This window comes from Anopheles gambiae, chromosome 2 (genome assembly GCF_943734735.2).
Source record: "Anopheles gambiae chromosome 2, idAnoGambNW_F1_1, whole genome shotgun sequence".
NCBI classification, from domain to species: domain Eukaryota; kingdom Metazoa; phylum Arthropoda; class Insecta; order Diptera; family Culicidae; genus Anopheles; species Anopheles gambiae.
In genome coordinates this window covers 56,403,846-56,427,503 of record NC_064601.1, presented here as the reverse complement: position 1 = coordinate 56,427,503, position 23,658 = coordinate 56,403,846, and the positions used below count along the sequence as shown (strand labels likewise).

General features: G+C 38.6%; 2 protein-coding genes across 13 annotated transcripts in view; both read right to left on the bottom strand.

Annotated features, from left to right (window-relative positions):
• LOC1275930 (uncharacterized) overlaps window positions 1–15,650 on the bottom strand; it is a 52,878-nt gene extending 37,228 nt beyond the window's left edge. For 2 of the 12 annotated variants that reach the window (XR_009765432.1, XR_009765431.1), the window contains exons 1-3: window positions 15,383–15,650; window positions 14,023–14,242; window positions 6,054–6,952 (exon numbers count right to left, since the gene is read on the bottom strand). Coding sequence is in view for 9 of the 12 variants with exons in the window: in XM_061650299.1 (XP_061506283.1) it covers window positions 6,054–6,507 (454 nt within the window). In the remaining 3 variants the exon portion in view is untranslated. Of the gene's footprint in view, window positions 1–6,053; window positions 6,953–14,022; window positions 14,296–14,857; window positions 14,937–15,211; window positions 15,229–15,336 lie in introns of those variants that run through there. The other 10 variants (XR_009765433.1, XM_061650299.1, XM_061650293.1 and 7 more) reach the window with 10 other exon arrangements.
• Window positions 15,651–19,969: 4,319 nt separating this feature from the next.
• On the bottom strand, window positions 19,970–22,082 carry LOC1275934 (putative defense protein 3). The gene is made up of 2 exons (XM_315224.6): window positions 21,531–22,082; window positions 19,970–20,124 (listed from the first exon to the last, which is right to left on the bottom strand). The coding sequence occupies exons 1-2, from the start codon at window positions 21,968–21,970 to the stop codon at window positions 20,043–20,045; spliced, it is 522 nt and encodes a 173-aa protein (XP_315224.5). The 5' UTR covers window positions 21,971–22,082; the 3' UTR covers window positions 19,970–20,042.
• Between the last annotated feature and the right edge of the window lie 1,576 nt (window positions 22,083–23,658).

The following is a 23,658-nucleotide window of genomic DNA, read 5'->3' as shown; positions in this document are numbered from 1 at the left end:
TGTATGTATGTTCGTGCAACAAAAGCATTAAGTCAGAGACGTATAATAGTAGAAATCTTTCTTAATCAACCCAGTCACTAGAAATGAAATATGGTTCTGCAAGGACTGGTAATTTAAACAAGATTAAGAAAGCGATATGGTCCAGAACTCAAAGGGAGTATGGGGGTGCAGGATAGTAGATGTGTTCAACATAACCTTGCACCCTACATTAGTATACACCCTGGCACAGTACTTTCACCGAGTCACACAGAGACAAGAATTAAACCAAGTGACAAGAGACAAGAAATAAACCAAAAAGTATATCCGGAATTTGGAGGAACAGAAAAGATAGTAATCCAGCAGAATAAGGGGACAGGGCAAGATAAACTGAGTTCAGGGTAACAAGTTGTAGGATGATGTGCATAATAACTGAAAAGCAATTGTTATAAAAATACTAAATAAATACATGACCGGGTTTTCCACTCTATGGCCTATTGTTGAAAATATGGGTTAAGGCTTTGGCAGGAGATAATACTGAACAAATCACCTGTACAGATTGCCATGACAGGGAAAAATTATGAGTTGTATTCCATACGAAAAAATAATATCGCATACCTTCGAAATTCGTTTGCGTAACCGTGTAACCGGGCTAAATAAACTAGTTTTCTATAAATGGCTTTAATGTTTAAATGGATACTAACCACGCTCAGAGAAATACATCGCTGTAAGAAAAGCGTAGCTGTGGTAGAGCATCTCAAATTTAGTACCACTGCGGAGAGAGTAGATATATAATTAATCTTTAATGAAGCAGCAAGCGACTTTTCCCAGCAATTTATGAAGCCAGCTAGACTACACTCAAATATTCATTTGAACAACCCCGAGCGTGAAGAAGCACTTTGGCCGAAGAGAACCAAAAAATGCTCTATAGATGGTCGAAACAAATCATCTGCATCGAAAGTGTCCTTAGTCCCTAGATCCCTGAGTCCCACAGCATCGGTATCGGTGATAACTACGAAATAAACCATGAGCATCAACAACATAGAACAGCATCCACGTCGTACAACAAGTAGCGATTTGTGTAAAGGTCTAAATAACCCACATTAAGAGTATAGGCATTAATCGGCGTAAATAGCGCACGGTCAACAATGCTCTTCAATTGCAAGAAAAAGGTCTTTAGCATTTAATGCAGTAAACGAACAGATAAACCGACTTAATGTTGTTTACATTCTACGTTGGATTCATTAGTGGGACCCAATCGAGTCTTAATTATCAAGCAAAAACTCCTCCAATTAGCTTCAACAAACTGAACAACCATTAAACTACTTTTGGCTACCCAGGTACAGAGGCAATACGCAACTAATTCAAACTGGCTACTTGTAACTTTCTGCGGTTTTTGTATTCAATGCAGCCCCGAACAGATATTATACAAACAAACATAACCACGACCATATCGTATAAAATTTGTTTTTTTTTGTACCAGCTATCGAAGAAATTTTTCGTCAAAGTTCAATCGGCTAAAGGTGGGTGAAGATGAAAGTACTTGCTTTTAAATATTTTACGTTTCTAAAAGCGTACCCATACCGAAACACATTTGAACACATCTCCCGGGAAACTAAAAATGAAAAAAGTGCAAAACGTACCCATAGCTGTAATCTCATGCAAATTTCATGGGAGCTATTCTGTTTTTCATGTGAAAATCTGAGAAATTTGAGGAAACCCAGCACAACCCACTCTCCAGATTTTGTATACGTATAAAAACGGACAGACGGTATTGGTTAGCACCCTCAGGTGGCTCCAGGACACACAGATATACACGCGAAAACATACCTACATGGGAACTCATACAATCGGGGTGTTATCCCGACACCTTGAAGTGTTTTTATCCCCTTTATCCGTGGTAGGGGTTTCAGAACTGCCAAAAATGGCAACATAATCCTCGGTAGTATTGCTCACACGTGCTTAATTTCAATGCAGACGCTACACACAGAGCAACGCATTGGAAAGGCCTTTCACCGTTTAATACTTTGTGTTTGTATTCGAACGAACTTTGAATCTCCCCTTTACGGGTAGGTTCTTTGCAAGGAATGTCGGAGCGCGGTCTTCCATTGAATTTGTTTACATACCCACGGAAAGCAAAGCTTATTCAATCTAGAAAATTATTAGGAATATCCTGTTCCTTCGAAAAATGAACCCATTCCATCGCGAAAAAAACTGCCATTTGATAAAAGCACTCGTTTGTTTCACTCTTTAACTGGCCTGTTTTTAGCGCATCACTTATTTACAGCATTAACACTGGTGTCTTTTTTTACTGGTTCCGGTCCCGCAGTTCAGTCGTCAACTCGCGCGACTTAACAATATGGCCGTCATGGGTTCAAGCCCCGAAATAAAATATCAAAGCAAAGCACCATTGAAACAATCCGGCGATACGCACAATTTTAGGACGATAGCAACGTCGCCTGGCGACGAAACGTGCGGCCGTCAAAGCCCAACCGAATTGACATTTCAAATTCTAAAATCAGAGTTCCCAACTGACATTTGTTCTAAATTTTTAACCATAATCTGCTCGCATGGTTCTCGAAATACCAAAAATTGTGGATTTGTGCATGATAAACCATGATAAACGCATAAAATATTCGTTTGTGCGTGTGTATGACCTTCTTCTATCGGATGATGATGGCGTTTAATTCGTTTTAGATTCATTTGCTTTAATTTTTGATAAAAAAGCCTTAAACTTCCCTTAAACTGCACTAGTTTAATGTAAAAGTCCATTAAACAAGAACAAGCCTTTTTAAATCGACTGTGGATATTTCGTTTCTTTCTTTGCTATACTTTGGAAAATGATGTTTTTGATTTTTAATATTTTTATTATGTGTTTAAACGACATTAGCTCTATATCGATTGTTAATTAGTGGGATAATGTGCACTCACTAACAGAAGTTGCAGGAATTGCGGGCAACCTGTTATCTACTTAAGCTTAAAATAAATATTCAATTGACAAAATTTAAACATTGCAATGTTCACTTATTGTTCCACAGATTAGTTTTTAATCTAAACAAACATACACCACTCTTGGTACATTACTGTTAAACCCACTATGCCATAATGTTTACCTTTTCAATGTTGAGCACCAATACAGGAAAGCGTAATTACCAGAGCTGCTGGTTGATGTTTTGTTGCGCTGTTGGGCTCAATGATAAATGTAAACGATATAATAACATTTTGATCGTCTTTCTCATCTAATGAACGACGAAGGCCGGTTAATAAACACGGTTATGTGAACTTATTCACGTAAACGCTTGAATGTGTGATGATTCCCCAACTTTTGCGGATAGGTTTTGATGAAGTCTTTTCGACGCCAATCGAGCGTAAATTTACTGCTGCATCAAACAACGCGCTAATTAAGTTGCAAAAGGTTTTTCTTTTGTGGGATTAGCGTGGGTAAATGTTCTACTGCGAGTAGTTATATTTGCCCGGCACATGGTCCTGTGGTATCAATACCACATTCCACATTCGCAACCGCTTAGCAGCACCCAGCTACGAAAAGTTGGTCGCCTAGGGATTGAAAATTTTAAATTACAACACCCCACCCTTCGTAGCCGATGTGGTTTTTGTGCCACCCGGTACGTAGGATACAAAATATTTCAAAACTCAAACTGAGTCCAGTGAAGTGGTGTAAAGACGATGAGGAGGAGAAAGTCTGCCCCATGATGAAAATTTATGTCCTTCGAACGCGTACACCTGGGCGGACGAAACATATAGCCACGGAGTTACACCACATTTATGGTAAATTGAGGAAAATTTAAGCTCCTTCTGTCTCTTTCTCTCTATCACTCCCTCTCTTTCTCTCTCTTTCTTTCTCTCTCTCTCTCTCTCTCTCTCTCTCTCTCTCTCTCTCTCTCTCTCTCTCTCTCTCTATGAAGTATTTCGTCTTTTAAATCATCTTTTTCCAACTGCTCGCACCTTGCCGCACGCCATTATTAAATATTTCTAATGAATTTTGCCTGCATCTACAGACTCAAATATGTTAAACGGATTTATTAGCTCCAAAGCTCACAAACACACGGAGGTCAAGTTTTTACCTTCTAAGAGATGAGGAAAATTCATGTAAAAAAAGAAAAAAACCAGTTTACGATACAAATAAAAAGAGCAAGAACAGGTTATTATGTTTTTGTATTCAATTACTGCTTGTGAAATTCAAAATTCACTTGTCAAATGAATATTCTAACACTTATTGTATTTCATTAATACAATGTTAAATCTGTAAATGCATAGAGTATTACCCAACTTGCTCCTACTTGTATTCTTGTAATAATAATAATAATAATAATAATTTTTATTATTATTATAATTATAATAATTATAATAATAATAATAATAATAATAATAATAATAATGATAATTATAATAATAATAATAATAATAATAATAATAATGATTTCAATATTATTAATAATAATAATAATAATAATAATAATAATAATAATAATAATAATAATAATAATAATAATAATAATAATAATAATAATAATAATAATAATAATAATAATAATAACAATAATAATAATAATAATAATAATAATAATAATAATAATAATAATAATAATAATAATAATAATAATAATAATAAAAATAATAATAATAAAAATAATAATAATAATAATAATAATAATAATAATAATAATAATAAAAATAATAATAATAATAATAATAATAATAATAATAATAATAATATCAATTATGATTCATAATAATAATAATAATAATAATCATCATAATAATGTATCATGGTAGCCATCCAAGACTGAGCAATTGCGACGAGAAATTGTCGACAGTACATATTGCGTGAAGACGTGGACCGGTGCAGAAAGTGCAACTCAGGAGGTGAATCGATCGAGCATGTCATTGCGGGTGTCCTGAGCTAGCTGGGTCAACATATGTCGATCGCCACAACGACGTTGCCAAAATTGTGCACCATGCTATTGTCGTTGCTGACCTTTGGCCCGAGATAGGTGAATTCTGGGACGACTTCAAAAGTGGGTTCACCTATCTGTACGTCACGCCTACGTATATAGAAGACGGTTCCCGTAGTCTCCACCCTCGAGTCGCGGATGGCCCTCCACGAATTTGGAACCTACCACAAACCTATATCGGTCCTGGAACTAATCAGGAGCCCATATCGATCCTGGAATCATTCATAAACTCATACCGATCCTGGAATCAATCACGAACCCATTCCGGTTCTGGAACCGACCACAAACCCATACCCAGTGGCAGGCATAGAGTGTCGCTAACACAGGGTCGTACTTTACCAACTGTTATACGTGCAGGGCCAAAGATCTACGGGCCGTCAACAGTTAGATCCGCCACTGCCTTTAACTCGAGGCCTCGTTCAGCTCGGGGTCCCCCGCTTAGTTTGCTTACCGTCGAACATGCCACTGTAAATACCGGTCGTAAAACTGATACTGAACTCATACTGGTCCTGGTACCAATAATAAATTCGTAGTGTAGGTATTAGCGTACAATTTTGGTATAGCTGATTATATAATGGTCAAAATTTTAGTACAGAATTCGTTACCTTATCTGTATTACTTATACCCCTTACCCAACATAAAACATTAAGGGTTTGTGGTCAACGTGCTTAAATTGTTCTATCTATCTGTAGTGTGGGCGAAGTAATAGTAAATCCATTTAGCTTTACCCCAACTATTTATTATTCATGAATCATGGAAACAGTCGTTTTATTAAAATTCGATTACCTACCACAATGGCTTAGATTTATCTATGTTCGTTTATGATGTGTGTCTTTTACCGTTTTATGGAAGCATACACACCTAGATTAAGCATATAATCGTCCCAGAGGAGGTATCATTCTCATCAATTCAAAGAAACACCAGAATTACATAGACGGAGCCTCTTGGAAAAAGGACATAGCCGAGATTTAACATGCTAAATCCTTGCAAGATAATATTTTCGTGATGGTTCTTATCATTAATCATTCCTTCGGATAAAAGTGAAAGGGATAAATGCCCTAGGAGATGATGGTACGCGGAATGACGAATCATGACTACACTTACCAAACGGAGCCGCCTCTCCCGTGCCCACATTTTCGTTACTAGATGTGGTCCAGGTTTCTTCGGGTGGAGTAGTGGTCACTTCATCGGCCAGCACTCCGCCCCCATCAGAGTTGCCGCTGAGATAGGCAAAGTCGCTGGCAAATGTTATCAACAGCAGAACGATAGGAACAGTAGCGGAAAGGTTGTTGGCGAAGAAGCGACGCGAAATAAGTGATCTTCCGGAAGACTGCAGCAGCCTGCAGCGCAAGGAAGCGGATTGAGAAATCCTGCCGCCGGTCATCTTGGTGCTTCGTCTACTGCTGATAGTAAGGCTAGTGCCCAACCCAAACGGTGCTTGGCTTCTACTGCTATAATAGCTGGTGCTGCTACTAAATGCCGTGTCCGACATTGCCTGCGGCATGGCACTCGGTTGCTTCCACGCTGGGGGCTCTCGAGCCCTCACACGATTGCTCATAGTTTCCGTTCCAACTCCTCATCCATAGCGGATGATGCCGCCGCGGATGGTTTGGATGAATAACAGATTGATAATCTTTGCCTTTCCTTTCGTCGTTTGGACTTTTCCGCGCCTGCAATCGCCACCGTCGTTTTTAAGTTTGCCCGGTTATGGCACTCAGTCAGATTACGTGTATTCTTGGCCGGTTGGTTCTGTGACTTCTAACAGTTCACTTGGTCCAATCGGATAAGGCATGCGATGAAAATCGCGCTAAAGTAACGCTTATTTTGTCCACTGTCCAGGGGCTGACGGAATGCAGGATTAGTGAGAATTATTCTTTCCTCACTTTGACCAAAGATTCAAGGCAACATTGTTTTCCTTGCAACAGACGTGGTCCCGAATTTTCTTTTCGGCACTTTCCGTTATCAGCGTAATTGTTTATCTCGGTATCCTTCTTATGTTTTATCTGTAAAAAAACGAAAGAAAAATATCACAGGCATGTTAAAATTTCAGACGCAATGTAAACAATGAATTATGGAACATGCTTCCTTTTTTCTACCTGACACCCTCACCAACTGAATACATTATTTAAATGGATCATTTGCTCACATTCAGATTTCTTTTTTCCAAAAAATACCTTTTGGAAGAAGATATTTGTTAAAAAAAAAATTAAGGCTGTAGGCTGAAACAAACTGTTTCTTTAAAAGGTGCGTGCTTATGCTTCACACGCATAAAAGAAATATTAAAAATTAAAAGCAAAAAATGAGTGAAGTTTGAAACTAGCGTTGCTGGCAATAATAAAAATCGCTGACCTTATCAAAATAGCACTTCGACACGCATAAACATATATACGAAGACTCCCAATTGAGAGCCTCGCGAAGCAGGTCACCATATGCTGAGTATTAACCTTTGCAAAGAATATTGCAAAGAATTCGTTGAAACCCCTGTAATGTTGAAACTGAGTAAAGTATCACATATTTTTAGAAATTATTCATATTCTCATTTCTAAATTTATTTCAACAACATTATTTGTTGCAGAATATTTGTACTTTAAACTGTATTTAACCATATAAAATCTTTATTTAATCATTGTACTATCTTTCAACTGTTTCATAGCTTTACCGGTTACAGTTGAATTTAATCATTCTACGATACAGCGCTGTTCGAAAGAAAGTTTTCGATTGGACTGCATCGTTTCAGTGCAAACAAACGTAACAATGAATATGAAACAATAGTTCTGTTCTACATTTGCGAGCATTGTTGATTAGTGAACAATGCGACGAACAATTTGTCACCCATCGGACACATTGCCGTTCACACATGTCACACAATTTGCTTGGGGCGTTAATACGTTAAGACAGCGTGTCATTGTTTTACCTATCCATTCCATTCTGCACTATCAACATATTGTTAAATGTAGAGCATGAACATTTCACTTGTGCATTTTTGGACCCATCTTTATCGTTGCATCATAATCATGTGCTTTTCCTGCTGAATTTCCCATCGGCATTGCCTTGTCGTTTAATAAGAAAATCTGTCACTACACCAACCGTTCTGCTGTCAGTGCTGTTGCCCTGTTGGGTCCGTTAGTACTCCAGTATGGAAGCACTCAAAACAGCCGTTGCATACATTGGCCAACTTGTCCGCGAACCGTGATGCGTAGGCGACTGCACGTGTGTATATTTGGTATTCATGAAAAGCAAACAAATAAAATGGTTTCCATTCGCTTCACACAATGGTTGAACTTTGATTCTCACATCCTCCAGCCCACTATACCTTGGAGAGCTTTTGACAATATGCGAAAGCTTTTCGTTCCATACCACTTTGAATGAAGTTGAGAAGGCGATTTTGGGCGGCACCTTGGAGTTTAGAAAAACGATATAAAGATAGAAGAACAAACCTTACACAGAAAAAAGGTTAACAGCTAGTGTGAGATTAGCAAATTGAAATGATTTGTTATAAATGCTAAAGTTCCCATCCTTATTCCCATATGTAACGGAAACGATTGTATACTAAGCTTTCTAGTTTTGAATCATGATTTTTTGAAAGATGGAATTTAACGGAAAAGAAGCGTTTCATTTGCATTGCTCATGATAAAGATCAATTTAATGTACTGCTGTAATGTTCTTACTTACTTACTAACAATGTTCTACCACTACAATAATAAAAGCAGAAAATACATACAGGTAGTCCCCGTGTATCGCGGTTTGCTAACTTTGATAATACTTTGAGCAAATACATAAACATACTTTGATTTGACACATAAGTTGTCAAATGTAAAATAAATTCACTTCTGGTCGAATATTATAATTCTTTCAAGAAGGTTTAAAATGTTAATGTAATGACAGAATTGGCATAAAAATACGGATATATAATGGATATAATGGAAATACGGTGCCGTAATAATGGAATAAATAAATGAGTCTGAATTAGCATAACTGTGCCAGTTTTCGACAATGTACCTATTTTAGGCTGGGTAATTTAGCCAAAACGCATTAATAAATATTTAACAATAGTACGGAAGATTTCGTGATTAACATAATCAGAATAGTAAACCAATGAAAGTATGAATTTTTATGAAAGATTCGATGCTTGCCGAATTGTTTGTTGGTATTTTCAAAAAAGATAAAAAAGTAATTTTTCAACGCAGCCAAAAAGAGGGACATGATAAATGAGGATTTTTGACACTTTAATGCTGTGGACTTCTGAAGAAACTTGTAACAATAACACACTCTGGATTTTGTAAAATATTCCTTTAAAACTTTTATCAGAACACTACAATACGTATGTAGACATATACTACAACACTTCGAATATCAAATGGGGACGTTTTCGGTCATACTCATGCGACGGCTTTTTTTGACGATTGCATATAATTTTGTTCTGTGAGTTAACAAAAAGCAATATTCAATCATGATACACTCTGCATAATACACTTTTCTATAATTATGTTCGAAAAACGTATTCACTTTTTTATAATTATTCCATCCACCGTATCTTAGGTTTAAGATAAAGTCTAGATACAAGCACGTTTCACATTTACAGACGATGCAGTAATGAGTATACCAGGGACATTTAAATTTAATTTACTCGCAGAAGGTTTTTGAATATGGGCATGGACATGGTAAGGTCAAACTGATTGAGATATTGCTTAAATCTACGTATCATAGCGTTGAGTGGTGCGTTATTGACATACAGAGTGTTGACGCATGTTTCGTGTAAATTTTGATGATTTCTGGAAGTGATACGCTGGTCTGTAAAACTTAGATTACTGACTAAACACGTATCATCAATCGTTCCTTACAATAATCCTGCTATGAAGCAATCTTGAGCCATATAGCGCCTAGTTTCTAACGATTCTAGGCCCAAAGTTTTTATTGGGTTACTATGAAAATTAGGCGGTGCAAGTACGAAGATAAGAAATTGCAAAATGTATAATAAATAAACTTAGATAAACGTAATACATAAAGGGACTAATTTCACTATTCAAACTATTTAATAACCAACTATACTAGATATGTTTGCCATGTCGATAGTTTAAGCTGATGTGACATCTCCGGTGGGTAATGAAAAATTAATTTCAACCCTACCCTCACATCACCATAAATCATCACCGTAACGCACATATTCCATCGTAGCCCGTGTTACAGTGTTTGGACGGCATTGGCCAGAATGGCACGCATAAACAGAAAACAACCATACACAAGGGAATTCAATGGTACAAAACTGGGTTCAACACATTACTATGCCAGGGGCTGTCTGTTGGTTTGGGCTATGTATGAGCTGTTTGTGATCATCCAATCCGCAATGTTGCTGTAAAACTCTTACTTACTCTTATGTTCTAATTCCTCAAGAGAGTAATGTTTTTGGACTTGTCATATCAACTTTTTTTGTTGTTTTTTGTTTCTTAAAGATTTTTCTCTGATCCATACTAGGCTCTATGCTTCCAAATATTCAAACCTCCGAGTCTACACTTCAGCTACAACTTGGATTACAGTAAACATTACATACGAAAAACGACGCTGAAACAACGTACAGTTTTTCAAATGATGGTATATTGGCTATAGAGTGACTTTATTAAGCCTTATTCAAACAGGTTCGTTTTGGCTAAAAGTTGAAATTAACAAAGAAAATGTGTCTTTCTCAGGAAAGTAGCACAAATCCCTAAACCCACGAAGGTTACAGGAAAACAAAGGACTACATTTTGCGGTTGTTTACCCGTGGAACAAAAAAAGGCGCATGCTAAACCTTATCCAGCTAGAGAAAACGGTACCTTTCAATGTATGACATTACTAGGAGCCCACAACGGACGTCTGGTCATGCTCCATACTGACAGTACCACACAAATATATGCTTGTACCCCGTCTTTCTTGTGGTGACAAGTGGCCAAAATTTATGCGGTTGCATTTTAAAATGGTACATAGGCTAGTCCAGCGGTACTGCTTGACTCTCCAGTTAATCGAGACGCTATAGCCACACTACTGCCACAGTTAATCAATGTATGTGCTGCTACGTATGTTCGATGCAACTTAGCAGTAATGGTATAATTGGAGTAATATCGTGCGCTTGTTTTAACACACAATGGCATTAAATCATGCCCTGCCACTGGGATTTTGAATGGTTGGAGTAACAGACAAAATGATACGACACTGCTTAACATCTTTCGCTAGAGCACAATAAAACGTCCACTTTCCAACTACGGGCAAACAATGACTTTAAAGTTTAAACGATTCTACTACTGATACTAAACTTAAATTAAGAGTATAGTATTTTCAAAAATAGTATTTAGACTTTAGTATTTTCAAAAATACTCCTAATCGGTACTTTGCAGATTTTTATAATTTGAAATATCAGTATCCTTCTGCAATCCTTTTATACCAATGCCCAAAGAATATTATATGGGAGACTTTTCACACCTTTATTCTTCTGACCATACTTATTATCTATTACTGATAATGTGTAAAAAAAACTGGTAAAGTGTGTAGGATTATCATGATTATTAAAAATATTGATACATTATTATAATATTATAATATTATTGATCGTACATCGGTTGTTGTTGTTTTTTACTAACGCAAATTTTGATATCCTTAACATTGTACAAAAATACCAATACAATTGAATGAATACAATCGCTGCCTACCAATGCAACTAGACAAATAGCTTTGACGTTTGCATCGGATCGAGGAAATCCGCAATCCGGCAAGGCCCTAAATCACAACCACCAGTACGTGGCTATCGATTAAATAACCATGTGCAACCATGTGCCAACAATGTGGAGCGAATCCTGACCTCAGTCTTTTGGTTTGCGCCAGAATTTTTCCTTTTCGTGGCAATTCAAATTTCACGCGTTGTGCCAAGCTGTGTGGTAACCGGCAATACAATGGAGAAATTTCCTTCCGGTCAATCGATTGAATTTCGTTTTTTAGCGGCAAACTTTGAGCAGAGAGTCCACACGGCGCGGCAACGCTGGGAGTCTTAAATTTGGCCCAATAACAGATTAATTCAGCTTGTACAAGAGAATTCCCATCAAAATTGGGACGTCTTCATCGATATATTTTACCGGCGTTGAGCGTGCGGTTCAGTGCATACGCCCAATTTCCATTTCGATTCATCTAGCTAGTCAGTGGTGGTATACAAGCGAAAGCTAAACACTAAAGTTACCTCTCACCTTATTTAGCCTTGGTACCATTGAGTGATTTATGTGCTGGCGCATTCCAGCTTCGTTGCTTTCTAACAAACAAACAACCGCACTTTTGCGTGCATTTTTGGAACAGAACATATAGAGAAAACCATTTACGTATGGTTTGTGCGAAGCACAGATCTGCGTATGTAGCTTGCGTGAGTAATGGTAACTAATTTTGCAATAATTCGTGACACACGAAATCGACTTTCAATGGCGCACTAGTTGATAACTAATCAGCTTAACTCAACCGTTATATATTTTTCAGCAATTTTTTTACACGATACAGTTCTGAAAATCGACCTGCAATAGTATGTCGAATAAATGTGTTCATATATGATAAAACAAAATATAACTACTACCATATAAATAATCGTAGCCAAAACGTTGGTAGTTATTGCTATACTTCCGAGTGAAGTTGATGCCAATATTTCAACACTTAATGGATCACACTGACTTGTGGCCATTATCTGGCACCGAAGTGCAGTTGGCTTCAAGTCGGTCTCTGTAACTTTTTCTGAGCAATACTCATTACACGCACGAAAAAAATAAATCATGCAATTTAAATCCAACGAGGACGATCTTTTGAAAACGTGTTTTATATAAGAAAAGAAACGCAATAGCTAGTATTGATGTGTTTTTAATGTTCGTATTTGTTCGCATTCTCAGCTGTATAAAAGCCGTACTTAAATCGACTAAAACGATATATGTGTAATTTCAAGCATTGAGGGATCCACTGTGATTTTGTTCATACACTGATTTAAGTGCAATGTATTGCTCATTACAAGTAACCCTAAAATATATGGTATTGTTCGCAAACGCTGTCCAATAATCGGTCTGAAAGGAAATTCTATCCGGCGTATAGAATCTATCCGTATTCAACCCTATCTAATAAATTCACTATCAATCAGTTTCCAAATGATGATTGAAAAGATTTATTCTTGTCAACTGAGCTCTATTGTTAACTTCTAATTTTACCGTGCCGGAGCTTAGTAGAGCTTGTATGAATTTTCGCGTCGAATGAATATGTTGATTCTCCTACATTCTATTCAGAACCGCTTTTCCTAAGAAGGCGAAGAAATTAAATGTGTGAAATAAATAATTAATCGTAAAAACTCTAAAGGGGAAAATAATCCAACATATTAAAAGTTATTGTACAGGATTAAATGTTAAATAACTCTATATTTACATCGTATAATGTTTCTGAAATTCTATCAATGAAAATAATCTACCAAGAGCTGGAGTATTTTTGCAAAGCATTTCGTTGGCTTCTTTCACGAAACTGAATCGAAATGCAATCTTTTGTGTTAACTTCAAGTTAATTTTTACGTACCATCCATATACTTTTGTTATTTTTAAATTTTGTTAAGAAATATTTAAGATGATTTACGTACTCGAATACGCGATAATAAATCGTTCTAAGCTAAGAATACAGAAAATAGAATCTTCTGTAAATAAAAAACTGTATCATAAATAATGTCATACAGTTTTATGAAAATTTTTCTTAGGAATCTACAATATTTTTCATTATCTTTGTCTGGATATCGTTTCATTGCTGACTTTTAAATAAACGGAGATACTTGTCAGCGGAAACATTTCAAACTTCTTCGTAATACTTAGCTTCTATAAAGAACAGTAACCAGCTTTACCTGAAAACCAAACAATAATTTCGAGTAAAAATAAATATCAATATATAAAGGCGGATAGACATAAACTCTCTGAAAAATAATGCATACAAAACCACACACAGTTATCCGAGTACAACAATTTTTGCTGAAAAGATGTAAGACCGGGTTTTGAATCCTTCCCTTAAACTAAATTCCATTAAATAGCAAAATGGAAGGTAAACTTACATTCAAATTAGTTATAGTTCTTTGTTGCAGCTTGTTGTGTTTTTTCCCAGGTGCTTACCAAATGGAGACGCCTGATTGCTATAGCTTCCACGCTTTATATGAATGCCGACACTAACACTACGGTGACACCTAACCCACTCTCCTCACTTAAAGACGCTTTAGTACACACACTCACACGCAGGCATTTCAGAACGTAAAACACAGAGTTCGCGGATTGCAACTAAAAATAGGAAAATACGTTGAAGCTCTTGCTGCGTTGAAATCCTATCAATCCTATTAAATAACATTATTTCAGCTTTAGATATCTTACAGTACATACGCCCTACATACATAATATATGGGTAGCATCAAACTGACGTTACTAATCTAAACATTGCGCAGATGAATAAATACCAATCACACCTGCACAGGTTTATCACACATTGAACTTTTCAGCATAAACCAAGTTCATGATCGGCACTACTTCTTTGTACATTAAACGAAATAAAACAAAACTGATCATGTACCTCATAATTCAGAAGAGGCAATATGATTTAGCTTGAAATAAAACACCGAAACTTTGTTTTTGGTTCCCACCGTACGCCGATTTGTAGAACGTTGGGACAGTTTTTTTACGCTATTGGAACTGTGCGTTACAGTATGCCACACACCAAAAGCCGCAATCCATGTGACCTAAGCTCCTTCAACTATGAATGCCATTAACAGGACGCACTCGCAGTCAAGTATCTTTCCCGAAGAGCGGATTGGAGTAGTAGGCTACGAAATAACACACGTCGAACAATTTCACATCTGCAGAGTTTAATCACTGCAGCAAAATAAGGACAAAAGGAACTACCCTAAACACGCTTTCGTCCGCGATTTCCTTGCACTCTGTGATTCACATTATCGTCGATTGCTTCGTCACTTTAAAGTAATCCTGTTTTACTCCTTTTGCTGCGTCACTATAGACGAAAAAAAAATGTTCTCGATCATATCACTTTGCCGACGTTGTTTGAGCAGATTGTGAATTGTGTACACACGGTACTATACTGTTCAATGATGTTATTACAGTTGCGAGCTTTTTGTCTGCCAACCCCCACAGTAGTTCAGATACTAATAGATTTAAACTCTTCCAACACTCAGAACATTTTGGTGCCACTTTATTGTTATCATATATCAACACAGGTCATCAAATTTCCCATCTTCTCACGAGCCGCTTTTCATCACTGCAGTAACACAAATGTGTTTTTTTTATATCTGCACGACCACTGACACAACTTCTTTGTTCCACATTTCAATACACAACTAACTTTATGCAAAAAAAAAAACTCTCACACTCTATTTTGCTGCGGTAAACCACATCCTCATAATGACAACTTACCGCGGTGGTTACGTCGACTACATGAGCGATGGAAACAGTAAGCCCGACTGAATGAACAATCCCGACATCGAGCGGTCAAAGGCGCCGTTTTCCGAATCCTTCGCAGTAAAAATACTGCAGCGCTGTAGCAACCGAACGGGCAGCACACGGAACGGCTAAGAACGCGCATGCGTTCACCAACTCTAGGCTTTCGGTGGCCAATGGTGATGGTACCACTCAGAAGTTGTTCGACACTCACATAGCACGCACGAAGGTGCAAACGTTTTAAAATCAAATCGACTTTCCCCAGTTCCACGCACCAGACCTGGTGATTTTGGATTGTTTAGCAACGATGTAATGTGGTGTGTATCCTCTGACCCATGCTTGGGTACCTAGCGTTAGCTGCTGATTCGAGTTACCAGTCATCATGTATGCGTTTAAAGTTTTCCTTCTGAGCGCGTACCGCCTGGATGGCTCCACACGTCATGTGTGCTTCTTGCCGGGTTAGTCATTGCTCGTCCGCGCCGATGAATGGCAAAAAGGGGGTTTCCTTTCATGTAAAGTCATAATTTTCTCAACAACTCAGCAAGTGTGCGTGAACGTCGTTTGTGGTGTCAATAGCTGAACACGAACCCAAAAGCCTCTGGGTGGTATAGTTGGGGTGGTTGACATGTATGCGCTGCTCTTTTGATTGTTTTAGTATTGTTTTTTTGTTATTCTGTTTTCGTATATTTCAGTCATTAGGTACAGTTTTAAACTTTTGAATTGGGAGTGCATGAACACATCTTCTACTTTCGTTAAAAATGTTAGCAAATGTCCTGAGCGTTCAACTAACAGTCGCTAGTTTAGTTATGTTTTGTGAAGGTTCCAGCTTGTTTGTAGATTTCGGAATTGCCTTTAAGTTAGATTAAGTATTCTAACTGGATCATTATGAGTCAAACGAGATAAAAGATCTGTTGGTGAAGTTTGAGCAATTTTGATCATAGCAGAAAATGTCATAAATATGTTATGAATAAAATGCGTCCAGTATTTTATCCACTTAGGTATACGAGAAGTTAGCTAAACACGGACACATTGAGGAAAATGTTTAAAATTTTGAGACATATGAATACATCGATGAATGTATAGGTTTTATTTTACATGCATATATAAATACATAATGTTTGAAGTTTCCGTCACTTTTGTTTTTTTTTTTTGGTTTTTGTGCTCAATTAAAAATTTGTTATTAGCGGTTGTAAAAACCGGAAATACCTGAAATGGGAATCATGGACAAGAAATCGTTAGAAATCGAAAAGGGTTAACTATATTTAAATATTACCAGTACCGTTTCCAGGTGTATTGTTTACAACAATAAAATCCTGGTTATTTACGTTACAGTCCTGGTACGATTATGCTGTGAATTTAAGGACTGTAAGCTACACTTCCAATAATAGAATGAGCAGCTGAGGTTTTACTTACTTACTTATCCGGCGCTACAACCGCTTTGCGGTCTTGGCCTGCCTCAGGAGTGTCCGAAACCGCTCACGGTCCCGCGCCTTCGTCTGCCAGTCCGTTATCCTGGCCTTAATGGTGGGACGCCTCCAAGCCATCTTGCCACCTCAATTTGGGCCTACCACGCCTCCTCTGTCCTTGTGGACGGCCTAAAAAGACTTTACAGGCTGGGTCGTTCGTTTCCATGCGTACAACATGGCCAGTTCACCGAAGCCTGGCGAGCTTGATACGCTGCACGACAGTGCGGTCGCCGTACATCTCGTATAGTTCGTCATTATAGCCTCCATTGTCCTTCCACACATACGGGGCCAAGTATCATTCTGAGCATCTTCCTCTCGAACGCGGCTAAGAGGAATTCCTCAGATTTGGACAGTGTCCATTTCTCAGAGGCGTATGTGAGTACCGGAACTATATAGGTACCATATAGTCCCAGCTTTGTCCGTCGCGACAGGTTCTTTGAGGTGAACTGATTCTTCAGGCTGTAGAATGACCGGTTGGCAGCCAGCATCCTTGCGCGCAACTCAGCTTCCATGCTATTGTCGTTGCTGACCTTTGACCCAAGATAGGTGAATTTTGTGACGACTTCAAAAGTGCGTTCACCTATCTGCACGTCACGCCTACGTAAATTCGGATTATTTATTGGTAGGTCCGTTGATGTTGCCACCATCAGTTTGGTCTTTGCCTCGTTTATCTGCAATCCGAGGTTCTCTGCCGCCTGCTCGATCCCTTGGCCGGCTTCTGCTACATAGGAAAGCCGCAGACCAATGATGTCTATATCATCAGCGTATGCCAGGATCTGGGTTGACTTATAGAAGATGGTTCCCGTAGTCTCCACCCTCGAGTCGCGGATGGCCCTCTCTAGCGACAGGTTGAATAGGAGACAGGCAAGCCCGTCCCCCTGACGCAGACCCTTGGTGGTAGCAAAAGGTTCTGAGAGTTTTCCATCCACCCTCACCTGGCAAGTGACGTTGGTCATAGTCATTTTAACTATCCTTATCAGTTTAGCCGGGATTCCAAAAGAGCTCATAGCGTCATATAGTTTTACCCTGGCTATGCTATCATATGCGGCTTAGAAGTCAATGAAGAGATGGTATGTGGCGTGTCTGTATTCAGCCATCTTCTCCAAGATCTGCCGCATGGTGAAGATCTGATCAGTGGTTGATTTTACGTTTCGGAATCCTTATTGATAGTTTCCGACTATCTCTTCGACGTGCGGGACAAGGCGATCCTGAAGGATCAAGGAGAATATTTTATAGGCGATATTCAACACCGTAATACCCCTGTAGTTGTTGCAGTCCAACCTGTCTCCTTTCTTGTATATGGGGTAGATGATGCCGAGATTACAGTCACAAGGCATCGATTCGCTATCCCACACCTCAGTAACAATTTGATGAATCTCGTTTTCTAGTCGTGCACCTCCATTCTTGACCAGTTCAGCTGCAATTCCGTCGGTTTCGGGTGCCTTGTTATTTTTCAGCCGACGGATAGCCTTTTATGTTTCCTGTATGCTAGGTGGCAGTAGCATGACACTATCTGCTAGTGGCGCTTCTAGCTGTTTGTTAAACTGGTCGTTGAGTAATTCATCAAAGTACTGAGCCCACCGCGAGAAGACCTCTGGCTGGTTACTGACCAGGTCTCCATCCTTGTTGCGACAGCAGGTTACCTTAGGTACAACGTTGTTTCGGTGACCTGCTATCGCTTGGTAAAACTTTCGTGTCGATCCGTACGCCTCTCTGGTTTGCTCGAGTTCCCGCATGTTTTGCTCTTCCAAAGCATGCTTCTTGGAGCGGTGAACTCGTTTCTCGTGGCCCACAAACATTTTTTCTTCTGGTCGAGTGAAATTCCATACAACTCCACCCTAGCCTATGGTATTGTTTTGCATACGAGAAAGTTTCCTTCAATCCTGAGTTCAAGCTTCGCAGCCCAGGTTCCGGAAGTTGTCAACATGTTCAAACATCGTGCCGCCGTCATTGGTTTACGACAAATCGTTAAAGTGTCCACCGGTCTCGGGATGAATCGCAAAACTCTTCAGTAACCACAATTTTTATATACAACAATATCTTAGTCGACCTCAAATATAGTCCGATCTAGACTTTTTATGGTCGGTAACAACCACATTCAACTAGGTGCTTAAAACATTCAATCAGGTTAATGTGATGGTACTTTATAAAATATATAATAAATTAACAGATGAATGAAAGAAAAAAACATATGTTATATGCTGCCATAACATTCGCTTTTGTCTTGCCAATGATATCTGTGTCATCAGCAAAGCCAAAAAGTTGAAAAGATAGGTAGAATATCGTACCACTGATGTTGTTGTCTAGCCCCTCGCTTAAAATGACACCTTCCGAGGCGATGTTGAAGAGCAGACAGGGGAGGTCGTCACCTCATTAAACGATGTTTAGTATCAAAACTCTTATCGGCCAGAGCGATAAGAGAAAATAAAGAAATAATCAATGCTAACCGATCGTGATCTTGATTTTGCATCGGCCTCACACAAGTGTATCCCAACTCCCAATGAAATTACTGGTTATGCGAGGTTTATTCGTTAAGAGAGATATTTGTTGAGTATTAGGATTGTTAAGATCGTTATGCGAATAACTTTTCATAGGGGGTTCCACTGTATGTTTCCAAGTTATGAGTGTAATGTGTACCGATGAATTGCAAGTAATTCATATTTTCGCGTTAATAAAACTAAGCGTTTTCACTAAATCCATCGCAAAAGTAGAGGGCATTTCTTCGGTAAATTTTTTTTTAGTTCATTCATTAAGCTTCCTCTGGGCAATTCGGTACCCTTGTCGATTTTGATTGTTTATTTATTAAAATTCTCGAAATCTCCTTGGATATTGAAATTGGATGTTTTGTATACTAGAGTAAACTAGAGTTTTGATTCCTACTCCTAATGATATCCGAAAACGACTCCGTATCCAATCGAAAGATGGGCTGTGCCTGAACGAGTATGAATAATTTCTAATTCTTCACGATTGCTCTCCTCGTTTGACCGCTAACAATGTTTTGCACCGTCAAGAACAAAACTTATTACATTGTGTTTCATCGAACAAGTAGAGATGATAAATTCGGATAACGATTAAACTACATGAATGGGAAACAAAATACTGAACGATGTACTATATTTACAAAACCAGCGTGCTCTGGCAACATGATTGTGCAGTGCTCCAAACTCGTCTTATTGATGGCGCCCAAATGGTGCAGGTACAGCGGCAATTATGCTCGACCAATAAGTACCGTAATTTTTTACAATAGTACCGCTGTAAAAAAAAGGAAACGAAAATCATATAGAATATATTAAATTGAATACCAATCTAGAACAAGTACGAAAAACCTGTTGCAGACGATACACGAGCACAGCAACAAAACGACTGAATCTAACTAACTACAGTGGAGCACCCGGGCTTCTCGGGACTTGACCTCGAATAACACGAATAATGAGTCAAATGATATATTTTATCACCAATTCCTGAATAATTTTTGGAAAATTATCTAATTTTTTGATAACAATTACTTCGTTTTTATTGACTTTATGTTTTATCCAAAAGATATTTAAAATTTGCCTTGAATTTTTCGTGTCTTTTGTTATGACACTGTGCTTTTTAAACCGCTTTTTCAAATATCCTTCACATAACGCAACGTCACCATTGTATTGAACTGTCATTTCTCAACAGCACGGATAAACGGACAGCCGGATAAAAGGTACCCGAATAAACGGCGCTCCACTGTAAATCCAATTCCGGTATCTTTTCAGAGTTTATTACTAACTATGTAATTTTGGTATTTTCAATCAAATGATTCAAACATTTTACATCAATAAAAAAGCGGGCTGTTACTGTTGTTTATTCGAAGACTGTTGATTCCGTATGAGTTACTCCACTGCAACGACACCCACTGACATGTACTGGCATATATTGCAGATATGTTTTCAAAGTGCTGACGAAGTTGCATTCTAAATAGGCCACATGCATTGAAGATTTATAGGCCACAAACAGAAACCAGTTTTCTATGACAGCTGTAGTGACCACTCTCCAAAATCGGTACCGTCAATTTATTGTGCGAATGACCGTTATGGAAGCGGGTTTTCGTCAAGCATCAACGAAAATATTTACTAGCGTCAACATAGTGCAACAAGTTGAATAATTGATGGGCAAACAGCAATTGTCTCTAACGCTCATAAGTGATGCTGTAGAGTGTCTTATTATGTAGATCACACGTCCCCATACTCCGAGCGTAATAGTAATAGACCGTTTCGAAGGGTACAGTTTCAACCGGAAGGTATTAACGTCTTAGTAAGCATAAGCTACGCAGGGAACCGGTTTAGCTGTAGATTGAAAACGTCGTTGATGTCGCTCTTTCATTTGACCTACATTGACCTGCCATTAAAGGCGTTCCATATGCAACCCGCTTGGCATCAGTGGTTTTGCCACATAGCCTGGCACAGGGTGGCATGGGAAATTCCTAATGTAATTTACGCTCAACCCACTGCACACTCGCCACTCGCTTGCATGCGTTTTGCACTGACACGCAACTCGCAAGGGTATATTTTGCCCACGACAAATCGCTTCAAGTTAGTTCCACCTTTTAGAGGTTGTTTCGAAAATCGAAAAATCGCACTTTGAACCTGCAACACGTTCGGTGTCGCGACAGGCGCAGCAGTACTTACGTGAAATAAACCTGCCCTTGGCGGTCTTTCGGTGCCTGCCAGACGAAGGTAGCCTGCTCCTTATCCCTGTTATCGGCGTGTGTCACCGACGAGCACTCTGGGATGGTTTTCGTGTTGGGTGTTTCGTACCACGAGCCGATCCATTCGTTTGTTTGTGCATCACGCGCCTGCAGGAAGAATCCTCGAAATACATCCTGCTGCCCGTGTATGGAGACCTGAATCTGTGTACCGGGACCGTACACGTTGCTGCTCGCCGTCACTTGGTAAGGTGGGTTTGCCAGACTTTGACTGCGTGCCGCGCCATGATTCGGCTCGTTGGTGCGACTTTTTACACACGTATCCGCCGGTGCACCGTCTGGAAAAGCGTCCACTTTACCGATAACTAACAACGCGCAACAAACAAGGGGCAAAGCACTAAAGCTTCTATTTGTACGGTGCATTATAAAGAACGGTTTCAATAATGTTTTTTGTTTTATAAACTACACTCCGTTTAGCGTGATTTGTAAGTAAAAGCGACAGTCAGCTCTGGGCTCGATTGTGGACTAAACGTCCAAAAACTCTATTACCACTTCTTTTATAATACTTTTGAGCCCCTACCTTTACTCCTTTCAGATTAGCAGTATTTAGAAGGGAGGGGTTTTTTCTGTCCCAAGTAGGAGGGACATTACTGCAGCCGCTGCCGAGTTCCAGCCTCGTTGGGTCGATGCGTTCATACACGTGGCCGCAGAGTGGGGACAAACAATTATGTTTCGGTTAATCAAAGTGCACGCACTTTGCCTGCCAGTGGATTATAAGTGGATTTGGTGAATGAACGGTTGGAAATTGGAATTATGTTATGTCTCCCCCTCCTTTCGGATGCGATGCAGACCTATGGAGGTTCGGTTTCGTCTCGCCGGTTTCGAATTGCATTCACCATGATCAAAATACAAGACAGTAGTAACCTTCAACTCACCGGTTGATCCGAGAAGAGCTCTTTACAACCACCGGTCCAAAGTTTTATTACGTTGGTTCGAGAAGGTTTTCGTTACTCTCTTGGCCAATACAAGGTTGAAATGTGAAGAGAAAACATTAGGCTTTATTGAAAGAAATAACACTTTACATCAAACGATCGTCAGATCAGATTGTACAAAGTTCAAAGGTTTCATACTGAAATTGTTATGCATAATGGAATATTTTTTAATCAGCTTTATGTAACTAAATATAAGTATATTTTATGATTATTTTGGAACGATTAGTAGTTTTTTAGTCGTTTAATGTTTAGTGGTTTAGTTTTTTTCTTCTAACAAATGCCTCGGTATCCGTTTAATGAAGAACATGTGTGTAATATAGCAGGAGGCTCCAGTTTGTGGCTCGCAGACTACTCGAGGTCCACGGAAGAATTGATTTTTAAACGAAAATATATTATACATTTTTATGAAACAAGATATACTTATAATTAAATTTTCTAAAGAGTCATGAAAAATCCAATTTTCTTCGCACCTACTGATGTTAGGAAATCACTAGAATCCAAAATTATAAAACTGGCTATAATCGAGATATAATGATAATTTGCTTTAATACCTCCAACCACAAAAGCAAACCGCTCCCCCCTCCTCCCTTCTTCTTCTCTCTCGCCCCTACCGTATGGAATAGGACAACGATTTTAATTACTATACACTTAATTAAAAACATCTCATGCCTGTTTTTCCAAAGTTATGGAAATAAATTAACAAGGTAATACAATACTTCTTCTACGTTAAATTGGCTTCAGGTAGTCGCAGTGACAGTTGCTAAGAAAACTAGGACCAAAACGGTTTACGTCAATTATTCAATTATTAAATAAAATCAAATGCCGACATCCTCAGTTTCCAGACGCAGATAGTGGCTCTCGGAGCGGTAGAAATATCTGGGAAAGCCCAGAGTCTTAAACAGCTGCGTAATCTACTCTATAGATGATCGAGCGTTGTGTAGACGCGACAATTCATGCAAAGGCCAGGATGTGTTTCGATTCCCATATGGACCATTTACTTAATTTTTAGCAGATCTGTATGAGGCCGGTGTGGCCATATGGCTTTAATTACGAAGAAGTATAAGGACAATAGCAAGTAATTACATTTATCCAGCAGGCTGTCGCAGATGTTTGGCACTA

Bases quoted from the DNA above. Each gene is read 5' to 3' on its own strand.
- LOC1275934 (XM_315224.6), bottom strand. From the start codon at position 21,970: ATGCACCGTACAAATAGAAGCTTTAGTGCTTTGCCCCTTGTTTGTTGC. The intron at 20,125-21,530 runs GTAAGTACTGCT...TTTTTTTTACAG, and splicing joins CAAGGGCAGGTTTATTTCAC to CGGTACTATTGTAAAAAATT.